This window comes from Crassostrea angulata, chromosome 7 (assembly GCF_025612915.1).
Source record: "Crassostrea angulata isolate pt1a10 chromosome 7, ASM2561291v2, whole genome shotgun sequence".
Lineage (NCBI taxonomy): Eukaryota > Metazoa > Mollusca > Bivalvia > Ostreida > Ostreidae > Magallana > Magallana angulata.
Genome location: NC_069117.1, coordinates 24,941,950 through 24,957,931, shown reverse-complemented (window position 1 = coordinate 24,957,931; position 15,982 = coordinate 24,941,950). Strand labels below are relative to the sequence as shown.

The 15,982-nt window shown below is 34.1% G+C and overlaps 2 protein-coding genes across 2 annotated transcripts; both read left to right on the top strand.

The window, feature by feature from the left end:
• Positions 1–1,243: 1,243 nt before the first annotated feature.
• On the top strand, positions 1,244–3,520 carry LOC128191918 (uncharacterized). Its single transcript, XM_052864291.1, has 4 exons — positions 1,244–1,352; positions 1,809–1,965; positions 2,228–2,333; positions 2,630–3,520. The coding sequence occupies exons 1-4, from the start codon at positions 1,244–1,246 to the stop codon at positions 3,290–3,292; spliced, it is 1,035 nt and encodes a 344-aa protein (XP_052720251.1). The 3' UTR covers positions 3,293–3,520.
• A 3,652-nt stretch (positions 3,521–7,172) lies between these two features.
• On the top strand, positions 7,173–14,312 carry LOC128191909 (uncharacterized). Its single transcript, XM_052864274.1, has 7 exons — positions 7,173–7,404; positions 7,568–7,618; positions 7,702–8,118; positions 8,444–8,620; positions 12,046–12,171; positions 12,668–12,833; positions 12,995–14,312. Exons 1-7 carry the CDS (start codon positions 7,308–7,310, stop codon positions 13,482–13,484), a joined length of 1,524 nt encoding a protein of 507 aa, XP_052720234.1. The 5' UTR covers positions 7,173–7,307; the 3' UTR covers positions 13,485–14,312.
• Positions 14,313–15,982: the final 1,670 nt, after the last annotated feature.

The window sequence follows — 15,982 nt, the reverse complement described above, 5'->3', positions numbered from 1 at the left end:
TTCACGAGAGGGCGCGTGTTACATAGCCATCATGATTTTGTGGGTACGTTATACACCCTCTGGTGATGTATTGAATGCCTGCATGTAAGTTTACCAGGAAGTCGCATTGACTGATCTGAAGACTTATTAACCGGAAAAGGGCAAAGACTCTGTACACATGTTACACAGGCACGTAGCATCGTTTTTGAAAGTGGGGGGGGGAGACCCATCCAAAAAATCTTGACGAGCAAAAAAAAAAAAAAGTTAACTTCAATTTGACTCCTCATTTCCTTATTTTCATATCAATTTCTTACTTCCAAAAAAGTGGGGGGGGGGGGCAACTCATTATAATTCATTTTTTTATATGTAAATTTAAAAAAAAAAATTGTTACTGCGAGAAAAAGTGGGGGGGGGGGGGCCTGGCCCCCCCCCCCCCTGATGCTACGTGCCTGTTACACGTTTCAAAATCATATCGCCAACACGTGCAAAGAGTAGCGTTAGTACATATTCATCTTGCATAACTGAACCCTATACTGCCATTGTTAAATGATTGTTGTACAGCGTGTATACGACAATTTTATGAAGACAGTGCAACAAATTATAAAACGACAAAGGAAACAAAATGACGTCTGCTTGCTTGTGCGAAATATTTTATTTACAATGCAGAATTGCCGGAGCGAGTATCTACATGTAATGTTTCACTCACGTTTTTTTAAAGCATTCGTTCAGCTTTTGTTTCGAGGAGAATGGTTTTTATTATGAATGAGAGTCTAATAAAACAATTATTTCATTGATTTTTTAAAGCTTCCGTTCAGCTCTTTAGAGGAGATTTTTTTCTATCAAGACATTAGCATTGTTGAAGTGGTCTAAATAAAGCCTATGTTTTTGTTGGAGGGTCTTTAAAGTGCTGCATAAGAGTCGTCACTTTTAAAATGTGGAAAAAATTAGGAGGGGTTTAATCAGCCTGTGTCTTTTTAAGATAATCCGCTTTTAGAACAATGTAGGTTATTCAACGATTACATCGCAATCAACGACTTCATGGACAAATGTCGCGAGACATTGTATAATAAATTAATAATGTACTGGACATATGAATAACATGTCTATCCGGTCATTATACGGGACACGATTACTCAATGGCATTTATAATTTGTTTATTTGTTTTCGCATAAAATCACAGCTACTTTATGAAATTTTGCCTTCCAGAATGAATGTTTGAAAAGGTGAGTGAAGAAAACCCTGTATAATAAACCTATATTTTAAGATGCTCTCCCCAAAATCATCAATACCTGATATTGGGACAGCATCCTTGAGGAAAACAAATCGACGACTAGCTTATGAGAGGGCGCTTTGTATCAACAAATCTCATTTTGGTAAGTAAAGTATTTACCGTCTGTCTTTCTCCCTAACTCGAAAAGAGGAGGGGGGTGCCTCTCACGAGCAACGTGAGCCATTTCCAACAGATGGAAAAAATCTAATAATAGTCGAAATAATAAAAATCTTTTAAAATTTTTATATTCATAAGCTTATCACATGCTGAGTATCTGGCTTTTTTATGTAGATAATGAGGGTACTGAAATAAATAACAAGTTAGTTTAGGTCAAAACTAAAGTTCTGTTTAAACATTGCATGAATATCGAAATAGTTCTTATCTTTACATAATTTCCAACAAGTTTCTATTCCGGTTGAAGAAGATGTATGATTATACAATCAAAAAAAAAGATGGCATATGCATTGCATCTACTGGTCATCTAATATGATTTAAAAAATACAGATGCTTTCAAAACTTTAAATGGCCGGTTTGTGTATGTGTTTGACTTTTTGTATAGGGGAGACAGTTCTTGGTCGAAACATGACGGAGACGAAGGTGCTGGAAGCCAAACTGGAACAGCTGGAGAAAGACAAACTTATGCTAGAAAGAGATCACTTCTGGAAACAAAGGCAGTTTTTAATTTCCAAAGCATTTGACAAAGAGCGTCGATTAAGGTGAGTAGCATGTTAAGATTTTCTGCTCGCATCATATTAATCTCAACTTCTCGGACTTTTCTGGCAGACCTCGGAAGAGCTTTCCTTTTGTGGGCAAGACCCGAGAAGTTGCGAGTGACATTACATGCTTGTTGCAGGTTTACTGCATTATATGTTCTAATAATTACACACCAGTATAAGACATATTTTATGGCAAAAAGAGAGTCTGTGCCCCATTGGACTCACCCACAATAGTTCTTCATTTTTACCACAATTTTTTCAGATACTCCATGCTTTTGAATAGAATTTCTTTAAAAGACGAAGATAACAAAGAACTGAATCTAGCACCCGAAGATAGCCACAAACTTCCTTCCATTACGGATGTTGACGTCAGTATACACTCTCATCTCTTATTATTTAGTTGATCATAAATTTTATCTTCATCTTATTGGCAAAATGATATATTGGTTGCTCAAATTATTTGGGGATTTTAATTTTGAGGTTTTTTAGGCTGTGTGGTTGGAGAGGTGATTTCAAATATATTTTTAATTTTATATATTTTTTTGGTTTATAGGGGGTGTCTTTTACAGCGATTCCAACAGACTAATCAAAAATTGCTTTTTTGCGAGCTTAAAACATATTACATAAATATATAATGTCACCGTAATAAAATTGATATCTTCAGGTATCCCTCACTCACCAATTCTTTCCGGGCAAAATAGATTCCGAGACAAGTAGCAATTATAAACTTATACTCCAAAGAAAAAGAAAACTGAAAGCTACTGTGAATGTTTTGCGTGCTGCGCTGGAACTGAGTAAGAAAAACAGGGAGAGAAAGAAGATGCATGTGAAAAACGATGAGAACTCACTGGAAACATTTTCACAGGGGCCAGGCGTCCAATCTACCATCGACTCCGAAAACCTTGAATCCTCCGAGAAACACATCATGGAGGTTCGGAAAAACAATTTTCTCAAGCTTGTCGTGAAAAACTGGAAAAGTTTTAAAAGACCTAATACAGAACCAGAACCACCAAAGAAAACTTCATCCGAAATAAACCGGAAGTCGAGTTCTTCCCAACTGCCAAACCGCCTGCTAGAACGTCGACAATCCTTGGTGAGAACAAATACAGACGAACTGTTGCTGAGACTGGCAAAGACTCTTCCCCCTCAAGTCTTGAACGAGACAAATAGCAACAAGTTATCCGACATCAGCTCTGTTTTGGGGTTCTCATCCCGTAATAAGGCACTCCGACAGCGTGAAATGAGCGTTCTCCGTCGACCCGTTCTCTCCGACGATCGATTCTTAAATCTCCAGAACTCTCTGATCAGATCATCAACAATTCTCTGATCAATTCGTCAACAAGTTACCTGAAGACTACTATTAAGGCTACATTGAGTTCTGTGTTGATATTACTGTTGATGGCAATTGTGTTAACCATGCAGCACCTGATCGAGCTGAGATATCAACTTACAACTGACACGTTGGCATATTAATCTTTAAAAAAATATTACAAGCATATGGTTTTAAAACATACTTTGTCCATTCATGCCTTTGGGTTTTTAAGTTTGGCCCCTGCATTTTTTGCCCCCTTTTTTATAATGGTTTTAATAAACGAAATATATGGAACCACTGATACTTTTTGTCAATACTAGTAACATATTAAAATAGAATTAATTTACAGCGATGTAGACGCAAATGGTGTACAACATCAACTTCGGCCACTCTTCAATTTATAAGCAGTAAGTTTGGTATAGGCTCGTATATACACTTCATTTTTTCCGTATCCAAAATGTCAAAAAAGAGAAAAGAGAAAGAGTCCGATAAGTAAAGAAGAAATGACACAATTTGGGCATGACTGCAAACTCCAATTTTATTGAGCATAGCAGGAAGTCCACCCACATTGTAGTAGGACCTTTATTAGCCTATACATTTGTATCTCAGTAAACCAACCACATCGTCGAAATGTATATGTACAAGCGTATATTAGCCCCTGTTGTTGAATAAAAAGGGGCAATGGACACACCAATTCTTAGCAAACCTTGATTTTTTTTATAACTTTACATGTTCTATAATGTTTCTTCCTTGAAGAACACAAAAAAAGACGTGGGCATGCATAAGTATATAACACAAGAGTATTCTTGTTTAAAACTTTAGAGGGCTCTTACTTCTTAAAAACCGAGAATGTAGCGATTGCATCATAAACTTAGCTATTAAATACTGTATAAAATTATGTCAGTCCAATCCTTTTAAATACAATGACACAGTGTTTCACGCGTGCAAAGATGACCGTAAAGATTTCATGCTAAAGAAATACATTGTTCCAAAATCACTGTCGATTTTGGCTAACAAGCACTTACTAAACATAAGGGATAATGTTTAAACCAACCCCAAACACCACCCAAAATTGTAGCTTCCTTTCCTAAAGATTTCGCATACATGTACCATGGTTGAAACATGATAGTTGTAGTGCAATGTATATGTGTTCACATTAACTAAAACAACTGCAATAATAAAGTAAAGTAACAAATAACACCGGGCGATATAACAACACAGTTTGTTGTCTAAACAGTCAGGTAGCAATAAACATTGTTTGCATTCTTTCTGAACAATAAATTCGGAACATTCTTAATGGTCATGACCCGAATTTATCACTTATTTAATCAATTATTTCAACAACTCTTTTATATATTCTCCTTATCCACAACCGATTCTCAAACCTAGAAACGGTTTGGATTCACTACTATTCTCGCAACCCTAGGGATTTCGGCCTGCCCGCTGAATTGACTTGCAAATTCGTACTTATATTTAAACCCATTTTATTTTAATGAAGCTTTGTTCTTCTTGGCGTTTGCTCATCAATAAACAGTATTTTTGACCATCCTGAAACTTATCTATATGTTGCATCTCTTGTTACTATCTATATATAGAAGACAACATTTTTCGGGAGCGAGGTTGGTTAAGATCCAAACTCCTCCATGGCACCTGATCCTACTTCTATCTTTTAAGAGGTCTGTTCTGCTTTGAATTTGTATTTTTATGGATTTTTTAAATGGTTGATAGTTTGTTATTGTCATTTTTTCATGGTTAAGAGACCTATGCATATTCATGTTCGGTAAATATTTGCTAAGAATTGACAATGGCTTCCAAAATCCAAAACAGCATTATAATACACAAAATATATCTTCAAATTTTTGCCATCTCTGCACGCGTTCAAAATTTACAACATGACAATAGAATGACAGTAATCAGTTGACTGTAAATACATACAATAATATAAGCAACTTGCATCCGACGGTTGGCTGTCGTATATATGAAATTTCGTACATTCAATCCGTATTTAAACAGAATGACATCGATTATGATACATGTATTTTATTACCGATGCATAAGAATTCAGAGAAAACACCATAAGAATTTATATTTCAAAAAGGGTTTTACATTTGGGATGCAGTCATGTGACCAGATCTAGTGCTGATAGAATACAGATTTACAATTATACTCTGCATCTTTTGATTTGTCACCTTTTATTGAAAAAAGTATTTGAAACTGCTTTATTCAATACACTTCATATGTACTGGTGTTACTGAACGTCTACACTTACGTAATTTCAAATATAGCTGACAATTTCGGATTTTTTCTGCTTTATGTGGTTACTAGTACATGACGTTGTACTCACTAAACTTCAAAACACAGTGTACCCAGGCGGTCCAATACCAACCAATCACAAAACACAGTGTACCCAGGCGGTCCAATACCAACCAATCACAAAACACAGTGTACACAGGCGGTCCAATACCAACCAATCACGAAACACATTGTACACAGGCGGTCCAATACCAACCAATCACTAAACACAATGTACACAGGCGGTCCAATACCAACCAATCATAAAAAACAGTGTACACATGCGGTCCAGTACCAACCAATCACAAAACACAGTGTACACAGGCGGTCAAGTACCAACCAATCACAAAACACATTGTACCCAGGTGGTCCAATACCAACCAATCACAAAACACAGTGTACCCAGGCGGTCCAATACCAACCAATCACAAAACACAGTGTACACAGGCGGTCCAATACCAACCAATCACGAAACACATTGTACACAGGCGGTCCAATACCAACCAATCACTAAACACAGTGTACACAGGCGGTCCAGTACCAACCAATCATAAAAAACAGTGTACACATGCGGTCCAGTACCAACCAATCACAAAACACAGTGTACACAGGCGGTCAAGTACCAACCAATCACAAAACACATTGTACCCAGGTGGTCCAATACCAACCAATCACAAAACACAGTGTACCCAGGCGGGCCAATACTAACCAATCAAGAAACACAGTGTACCCAGGCGGTCCTATAACAATGTACACAGGCGGTCCAATACCAACCAATCAAAACACATTGTACACAGGCTGTCCAATACCAACCAATAACAAAACACAATGTACACAGGTGGCCCAATACCAACCAATCACAAAACACAGTGTACACAGACGGTCCAATACCAACCAATCACAAAACACAGTGTACCCATGCGGTCCGAATCCAGTAGCAACCAATCACAATCTTTTAAAAATTCCAACCCCGTAAATTTAAGCTCGAAAAACATATCAACATGTAATTACCCACAAATGACTTATTTTCTGTTATTTAGTGACACTCTACGCTCGCTTTTATATGTTGTGTCTATAAATGTTACTTTTACTAATTCATAATTTTTAATTGTCAATGAGTCCATGATTAATTATGACATATTGACAATTCAAAACTTGGTAAAAATCGGTAATTAGTAAAAGACTCGAAATAAATCTAGGATATGCATAATCATGTATTTTCATAATAACAAACGAGTCAAACGAGTGTGCGCAAATCACACATTTCAAAAATGTACAAACCAACGTCGGTGGAACCTTATTGTGGAATGAAACCGCCATAAGGTTAATATTAAATAAAAATGACAACTTTTTCTTCCTTGATGAATACTTAAGATGTGAGCGTGCATTTAAAAGATACAAAGTATGACACACGAGTGTTCTGAGAGGGCTTGTATAATCATAATGTCGTACGGAAACTCTCAAATCACACTTCATTGATGTCCTGTCAATGAGAAGAAATTACACGCTATACTCTCTCTCTCTCTCTCTCTCTCTCTCGCTCGCTCGCTCGCTCTCTCTCTCTCTCTCTCTCTCTCTCTCTCTCTCTCTCTCTCTCAAACTTAGCTCACATAGCAAGGAATCTAGTTACACTACTTGTACACTACTGTGTGACAGTTCATGGTGAATTATAGCCAATGACGCTGATAGCTCAAGACGCTGATAACTTATTAAAAAAATGCACTGAATTGTTTTGAAAATGCTCACAACACGCCAGTGTTGTAAAGCGAGAGGTTATACCACTGTAAGTTTTACATCAGAACATGATAATCCTCGTATAATGGGTTATTTCCACGGTAAGCGTCTTTAATCAATCATCTTTTGGGAAGTTAAACACTTATTTCTATCATCGTTGAAAAGAAACAGTCATTGTCCCTTTTTATCGAATACACGCAGAAAAAAAATATCATCATGGCTAAAACTGTGGATGTTAAGTTCATGTACAATTTGTTTCTCTAGATTGTGTGAATATGATGCAAGTCAAGAGATGGGTTTTGCTTAGCGTATTGGGTGAGTAATGATTTTTAAATAAGAGACAGTGTGTGAGTTAACACTGTGTTTTGATTTGTATTTTGTATTCAGATATTTTTTAGTATTTTTAGGCCAGTTGGTAGAGGTCAAAACCATTCCACAACACCACATAGCCTGTCAAACGCTGGATACCATATACAAAAATCAACTTAACATTGCATGCAATTCGGATGGTCTACTGTACATAAATAAACTGACTTTAAAAAATTTAGGCCAACAGTCCGATGCGAAAGCAGACAATGAAAGCGAGTGTCAGAGAACATCCGTTTCATCTTGTTTCCGTTCTATTCCGTCGGACATTCCTTGGAATTACACATTTTATCGTAAAGTATCAAAAATCTGTAATGGAAAACACAACTGCAATTTAGAATCGAGTGATTTTGTTTCCTATGTAACTCAATTTCGAGACCAGTTTACATGCAGCAACAGGGGTCATTTATATTATACAAGAATTGGATGTTTTTTTGAATGTTTTCTAAGTAAGTATTTGATCTTTGAGAATTACAAAATGGGTTTTTTTTTAAACATGTACAGTAACATTAGTATGACTTTTATTGAATCACTCGATTATATTTTATTCATATTTAGATATCATGAATGTATTTCCGAGTGATTATTTTAACGTACCACTGCCCTATGTTCTTGAGGTTAAGTTCTCTTTTAAATGCTCGGTATTTTCCTTGTATTGAGCCTGAGCAGTACGTCAAACAGCTTACATTTTAACTTGTAACTATTTTAAACGAAGTTTTTTAACATATTACACTGATTCCTGAATGTTATGTATAACTTAATAAATACATGTAGCTAAAGGACAAGTTTTGGTCGGAAAAAATATTGCCGAAACCAAGAATGGGTCTCTGTATCTGCGGTCAAATGAAACTGGGCGCTGCCTCATAAGGGGATCCATTGAATCAGCCAGGATCCTGGAACAGGTCAACATGACATTTACTGTCAGTGATAGAAAATCCAGCCTCTGTACAGGTAACCTTACATGTAGCTTTATACAAGTACATGTATATCACATTTATAATGGTAAATCTTATAGTAGCAAATCTAATAAAAGTAATGCTTCACTTTGTTTCGCTTTTTGTCACCTTGTTTGCGCATTGGTAAATGATTTGAAGATTTTATAAAAATAATAACGTACAATGTAGTATCTTTCTGGACATTTTGGATATGAATAGCTTGTTATACAAGTTAAGTTATTGCCAATTCTTTACAGGACAAAGAACAAGTAATGTAAAGTTTTCTTTCATCTTATCTCTAAACCACTTTTTTGACTTAATTCGGTGTGTAACATCCGTGACAGAATAGAAACACAAAATGTGAAAATTATGATCCACACCTTCTAGCTAAAAATTAAGATTATGGGTTAAAAAAATGCAAAAATTGATTAAATCTTTATCTTTCAATTTTCTGAAATTTATGTTATATCCAAGAAATATATCTTATGTTTTCATAATTTGATTGTACCTTCCTTAATATTTTAAGTATCTTTTTGAACTTCAGATATCCAATAAAACGATTAACATGTATAAATCTCGACTTTTGTAATTTTACACTTATGCAGCAACAGAAAACAATGTCCATGAATTTTTCTTTTTTATCTAAAACTGTTGAAGTAATATGGCTTTAATTTAAAAAAAAAAATGTATATATAATGAGGCACATCTATAATATGCAAATCCTATACATGTATCTGCGGTTTCAAACATTACTTAACTATAACTAATATAACTAGAACTGATTGTTAATAATTATATTAGAACTATGAAACTTTAGGCATTTCATATTTTATTGCGATTATCTATAGCTATTTGATGTTATTTTGACTTTTTGCACTTGAAATAATGGTTCAAAATAAAATTGAATAGATATCTCCCAGTAAAAAAATTAGTTTATCATTACATGTATAACTAAAAGACATAAAGTGATATTGCTTTAAAATAATGAAAACTGCATAATAAAACACCATTATTCTTATCACTACATTACGACAATAAAAAGGAGACAAAGGCAGTCGACTATTCCAAATTATTAAACCTTACACTAAAATGTAAACATAAGGCAGTAAATATATTTTCTCTAGCCTTCGCTCACCTTTCATACAGACCTAAGAAATTTAAGTAGGAAACCTTTGCTATTAAAGCAAAAAAATTAACAACAAAATTAACATTTAACACACTGTTTCAGTACATTGTATGTGACATATATTATACTGTAATATTTACTTTTTCAACTGTCTTTGTGTGTGATAACATAACGAATCAATTTTGAACCATGAAACCCAATAACTTCATAAAACATGAGTAACACAAATTGGGCGTGTCTTATAGCATAACCGAAGAACGGTATTGGCTGCGCCGCATAGAAATACATAGCATGTGATAAATAAGAAATAGTGGTTTTAAAATAATATCAATGTTGTTTTAAAATGTACAAGTTGGAAATAATATAAATATAAGTAATAAGGAATCATTCCTTGAATATTATGAGGTGATAATTTCGGTCGCAGCGTGGTCAAATCTATCATAAAGCCCTTATTAATATCATTATTATTAAGGTCTTCCGTTTCCAACGGAAGACCTTATAGTGATTGTAATGTTTCTTATTATTATTATTTTTTTTTTGTCCGTTTTTTGTCCACAAGATTTCTCAGAGATGGCTGGATGGATTTTCTTGAAATTTTCAGGACTGACAGAAAATTATAATATCTCCAGGCGTTTTTTTCATTTTTTCAAAATTCACTTCCTGTCGTCCGTTTCCTGTCCCGCGACAAAAAGCTATGGACAATGAGATCTCAGAAACGATAAAGACTTGAACATCCAAACTTTGAGGGATGATAGACCTATAGTTGTAGATGTGTTTAAACTATTTTGTTTTGTTCGTCGTAACTTCCGGTCGTCACCGGAAGCTCTTAAAAAATTATGCTTTTACGCATTTAATATATTTCTCGGAGAATTGAAATATAAGTATAAATGCTTACATATGTCATCTATCCGATGATTAATAAACATAAAAATTCTACTTCCGGTGAGATATCTCAAATATCTCATGAAGCCTTTTTTAAAGTAAATGTTTGAACCCCGAGATCTCAGAAACTGTAAGTGATCAAAACACGAAACTTACAGGGATGATAGACATTTGATAGCAGATGTGTTTAACCGTTTTTATTTGGTCGACCGTCACTTCCGGTCCACACAGGAAGAGTTCAAACAAATCAAGTTTTTTAAAAGTTTAACTCGATTTTTCAGAGATGCATGGATGGATTTTCTTGAAATTTATAGGACTGATAGAGAACGAAAATATCTCTAGGCACTTTTTTCATTTTTTCAAAATTCCCTTCCTGTCGTCCGTTTCCTGTCCCGCGATAAAAAGCTATGGACAATGAGATCTCAGAAACGATAAAGACTTGAACATCCAAACTTTGAGGGATGATAGACCTATAGCTGTAGATGTGTTTAAACTATTTTGTTTTGTTCGTCGTAACTTCCGGTCGTCACCGGAAGCACTTCAAAAATTATGTTTTTACGCATTTTATTTGTTTAACACTGAAATGATATAAAGGTATAAGCGCTTTCATATGTCATCTATCCGATGATTGATAAACAAAAAAAATTACTTCCGGTGAGATATCTCAATTATCTCAGGTAGTCTTTTTAAAACAAATATTATGACAGCGAAGTCTCATAAACTGTAAGTGACCAAGACACAAAACTTACACGGATGATAGACATTTGATAGAAGATGTGTTTAACCGTTTTTATTTTGTCGACCGTCACTTCCGGTCCACACCGGAAGAGTTCAAACAATTCATGTTGTTTAAGAGATTTACTGCTTCTGTTTGACAAAGTAAGACAAATTGATAGTCAATTAAGTCCTGTTGTCTAATGGTTATGAAATACTGAGAGAAGCAATGTCTTACAATTAAATTGATACATGTATATCAAAACGGAAGACCTTTTTGTTGCTTTTGCAACAAGAGTCTAGTTATTATTATTATTAAACACTTATATAGCGCCCTATATATAAAACTCTAAGGCGCTGTACAACATAAAAAGTAAAACAATATAGATCACAGTCTATTTAAAGGTTATAAGCTTTTTTAAAAAGAAAGTTTTCAGTTTTTTCTTAAAAATTCCTAACGAATCACATTTTCTTAAAAACGGAGGAAGGGAGTTCCAAAAGGTAGACGCTGCTTTGTCAAATCGTCTATTACCATAGAAAACTGTTCTTGTTGATGGTACAGCTAAAAGATTCCAATTTTGAGCTGCAAAAATAGCATCAATTATGACGATCGACTCATAGTACACCTAGTTCTTTATACAAGTTATAAAACCATTTGATATTTAAAAACTCATTATTACAAAATTTACATCCTTGCCGATCAATATTACTTTATCTAGAGGTGTTTACCAATGAATCATTCAACCACAATAAAGACCTCTCTTGTTTACGGGGTGTCAATGAGTTCCGTCTGGACATCCAAACAACAGATACTTTGATAGGGAAATTATGGATTGAATTTAAAGGTATGCAACCAGAATCTTAATGTTATATAATTCACAAATATATGATAATTCACAAATATATGAATGCATATCTAAATTTGCCCTTGCACTTGCCCTTGCATCTTTCAACAAACATTTTAATTGCATTTATATTTTTGTTAAATCAATTTCTTCCATTCATTAACTTCCTTTCCAGTAGCAGGGTTTTATTGCTATTAACTTCTTTATGCTGTCTTACACCACCTCCCTTTCAAATGAAATGATTTAGAATTTTACTGTTTCTTCATCATTAAGAATGTTGTATCTCCTTCAAGAATTTTTGTTTCATTTGGTTGAACATATCAACCGTTTATCATCAATGAACATTTTACGATTGTAAGAAGTTTATTTCAAATGTAAACAGAATTAGTAAACTTTTTTAAAATTATAATTTATTATTTCTGGTATTACCTGTATGTAGAAATTAAATACGACAGAGTCAATTCAAAGTCTTCTTATTAATCCTATCATCATGCAGGGACTTCGATGCAATTGGTATGTGGGGACAACATTCAATTTCCATCCATCGTAGGCGATGTTCAAGATTCGGAACAGAATGCTACTTCTACATTACTACCAGTAATAATTGGACTTATTGCTGGACTCCTGCTTTTGTTAGCTCTGATTCTGGTTGTACTTAAAAGGTATGTTACCTTTAAAAAAATGGTACGTCTACGCACGTCATCTTTTCATTTATAATTATTATGTTTTTCAAGGCTCACGAGGATAAATTTTAAGATACATTTATAGATCGTTTTAGGACACAATAGCTTCTATAGGTGATCAATTTTGTAATTTTACACAGAAAGCACGCTCTAACGATAAAAGCCGAGGCAAAGCATCGTACTATACATGCAACAACCACGCTTGAAGGAGATGAAGATTGTACATATTACAACAATGAGGTCGATAAACCTCGAAATGACTCCAACGACGTACATGGGACATCGTCTTCATTTGATGACTCTCTCTATAACACGATAGACACAGGTGGTAATTACTCGCAAATAAATATTAAAAAGAACACTTCAGAATCTGGGGGACGCAATGGAGAACATAATGTAAAGAACGGAGCAGATGATACCGAGAAGTCGCGGGATGAGTCACGTGATACAAATAACGTTACCCCCAGGTCTAGTAACACATTAGAGATCAAACCCAACACAATCATCGGTGAGGTGACGGGAGATGTCTATGCCGCTGTGTGTAAGACGGACGATCTGAAAAGCATGCGTATTACTGGACCGAAAGGAGACATCTATGCAACGGTTTCTACGGCTTCAAATGTAGAATAACTCTTATCAAAAGTCCTATATTGGACTGAAGACGTCGATCTAAGGCATCCTGCAAATGTAATTATTTGCGCACGTTGCATAACTTTTTTTGTAAACGTACTTTATAACTTTGCACAAAAAACTTCATGCAAATATTAAGTGCGAATGTGCCTTCCTTGATCTACATGTATTTACTATGATGTGGATACAGCAATACAGTTTACAGATTCACGCTATTATATGCTTCAAAATGTCATTTGGTAACTTCAGTGGTATTTCTGAAAGCAGCAGTACTTCAAATTGTTCATATAATCTGAAATTTAATTTAGCAAAATTATACTATGGGTTGAAAAATGAATACTTTAACACACCTTGTCATAGTTTCATTCAAGTTGTTACGATTTGATTTAACGTTATATGTCTCTAACATTGAAGAGTCCCTAATAAATAGCATTTGTTGATGGTTCTCAGCTAATTATAACATTTGTATGTCTATGAATTGTTATGTTCAGTGAATCAATTTCATGGAGATTTTTTTTATTTAATGCGGATTATCGACTAAGATAATTAAACAGCACAGGATATACATCAGTATTATAAAACACTTATCTACAACCTGTGAGTTAGTGGGATAGTCATTCAACAAACCCTTGGCATTAGTAAGGTTGACAAGCTTTTGGGTAATGCCTCCTTCTGGAGGTTTAGTAAATGAGGTACCACACTCTTAGCGAGTGGATGAATGTATACAGTCTTTCCTGATATTTTTAACCAATGAAATATACAACATGACATGTTGTATTACAATATATTTGTTAAAAATAAATTGAATCCGGAAGGACAAAACCTCAAGTGCTTTTTTAAAATCGTTCATCTAATTAAACAACATTTCATTTCTGTAATAAACCATAAACCGATTTTAAGTACATGTTTTAAATGTAGGATGACTACTAAAAAAAATTTTTAATATTCAAAGTTTTGAAATCATTCAGATGTTTATCTTACGTATATTTGCTCTGTTATCCAGCTGTATGGACAAGAACATGGAAATACCCGACTTCTCTCACTACTCTCTAATATATGAAGCTGATATAAGTTTGTGTTTATATGTATCGTCATACATAAGATTTAAACATATAAAATCATTTACGTTCAATGTGTCTATCCCCTTATCTTTGCATTGGAAATATGAGACGTTCAATTTCTTAAGAAAACACTTAGCCTATATTCACGGCGCATGGGCATAAATATAAACTTCATCGCGCGTTTTAAATATACATATATCTAAAATTATTATAAGATTAAATGAAAGGTTCAAACCTATCTAACCAATTTGATATGTACTCATGAAAAATACTAGTTAAATCATATCCGTTAATTTAAAAAAAGGGTTTTTCTCGACAGTTTTTTTGGCTGTGTATTTTAGTCGTGGATGCGAACTTAATAACATGTTAATATGACTGTTCCTTGTTTGTTTCATAACAACCGGGGGCCCGTTTCACAAAGCATACTTAGGACTAAGTTATCTCTTAGGAAGGAACTTTTTCATAAGTTCATTACTTATCTGTTTCACTATTCCAGTCTTATCTTATGAAATTCCTAAGTTATGTCTTAACTTTTTATTTCATAACGGAATGAATTACATGTACATTTAACAAAAATACAAGAAAAAACGAATCATTCGGACTTGTTCACTTTACTTCTTAGCTGAAAACTTTAGAACTATCAACTGTAGGCTTTTATTTTAACATTTTTTTAGATTATCTGGTTGCACGCGCAGATGGGTATAGGGATTTGTTAAAGCTAGTGCACTAATGATAATGAAATTAGTCATGCCCGACAATCACTAATGTCTTAAGTAGTTTGATAAAAACAGGATTCAATACTAAATAAAACTCAGTTAAAGAATGACTGGATGATTTGTCCTATCTCTCCACCAAATAAGTAATGGGAAAGCTGTTTCGTTAAGAAATTGTTGCCTTTTATCCTTGCTTCCTCTATCAGCTAAGATGCATTTATTTGCAATGTTTCCTTTTGTAAAAAAAACAAAAAACCAACCCATTCTTATATCAACCATTCCAAGAAAACACACGTTACATTAAACTTAATTTAAAAGTTCCACATCTTTCCATTCTAAATCATACTTGTCACTGTGAGTATTGTATTCCATTTTGGAATATACCATAAGATATAGTAAAGTTATAAAATTTGGATATCTCATCGAGTATTTTTAATTTAGGATTAAGCATATCTGTACATGTTAACATGGACTATTTATAATGGACCAACTATACAAAAAATGCACTCCATCATTCACAAAGAATAACAGAAATTCTAGCAGTTATCAATATTTTCATATGATTCATGCTGTCATGAAGTATATGTACATGCAGCAAAAAAAACAAGAAAAATATCGATACTGCGATCTCTCAAATTAAAAAAAAACGTTTTCAAAGAATTTACGGGTATATTATGTTATATTTATCTACTCGTGTATGCATGAGGGAATGAGTTTTTATGTT

What these genes read in the sequence shown, in the direction of transcription:
- LOC128191918 (XM_052864291.1), top strand. Translation starts at nt 1,244, where the DNA reads ATGCTCTCCCCAAAATCATCAATACCTGATATTGGGACAGCATCCTTG. An exon ending in TATCAACAAATCTCATTTTG is followed by an intron (nt 1,353 to 1,808) that starts GTAAGTAAAGTA and finishes CTTTTTGTATAG; the next exon opens with GGGAGACAGTTCTTGGTCGA. An exon ending in GACAAAGAGCGTCGATTAAG is followed by an intron (nt 1,966 to 2,227) that starts GTGAGTAGCATG and finishes CAATTTTTTCAG; the next exon opens with ATACTCCATGCTTTTGAATA.
- LOC128191909 (XM_052864274.1), top strand. Translation starts at nt 7,308, where the DNA reads ATGCTCACAACACGCCAGTGTTGTAAAGCGAGAGGTTATACCACTGTA. An exon ending in TATAATGGGTTATTTCCACG is followed by an intron (nt 7,405 to 7,567) that starts GTAAGCGTCTTT and finishes TTGTTTCTCTAG; the next exon opens with ATTGTGTGAATATGATGCAA. An exon ending in AAAATCCAGCCTCTGTACAG is followed by an intron (nt 8,621 to 12,045) that starts GTAACCTTACAT and finishes TACTTTATCTAG; the next exon opens with AGGTGTTTACCAATGAATCA.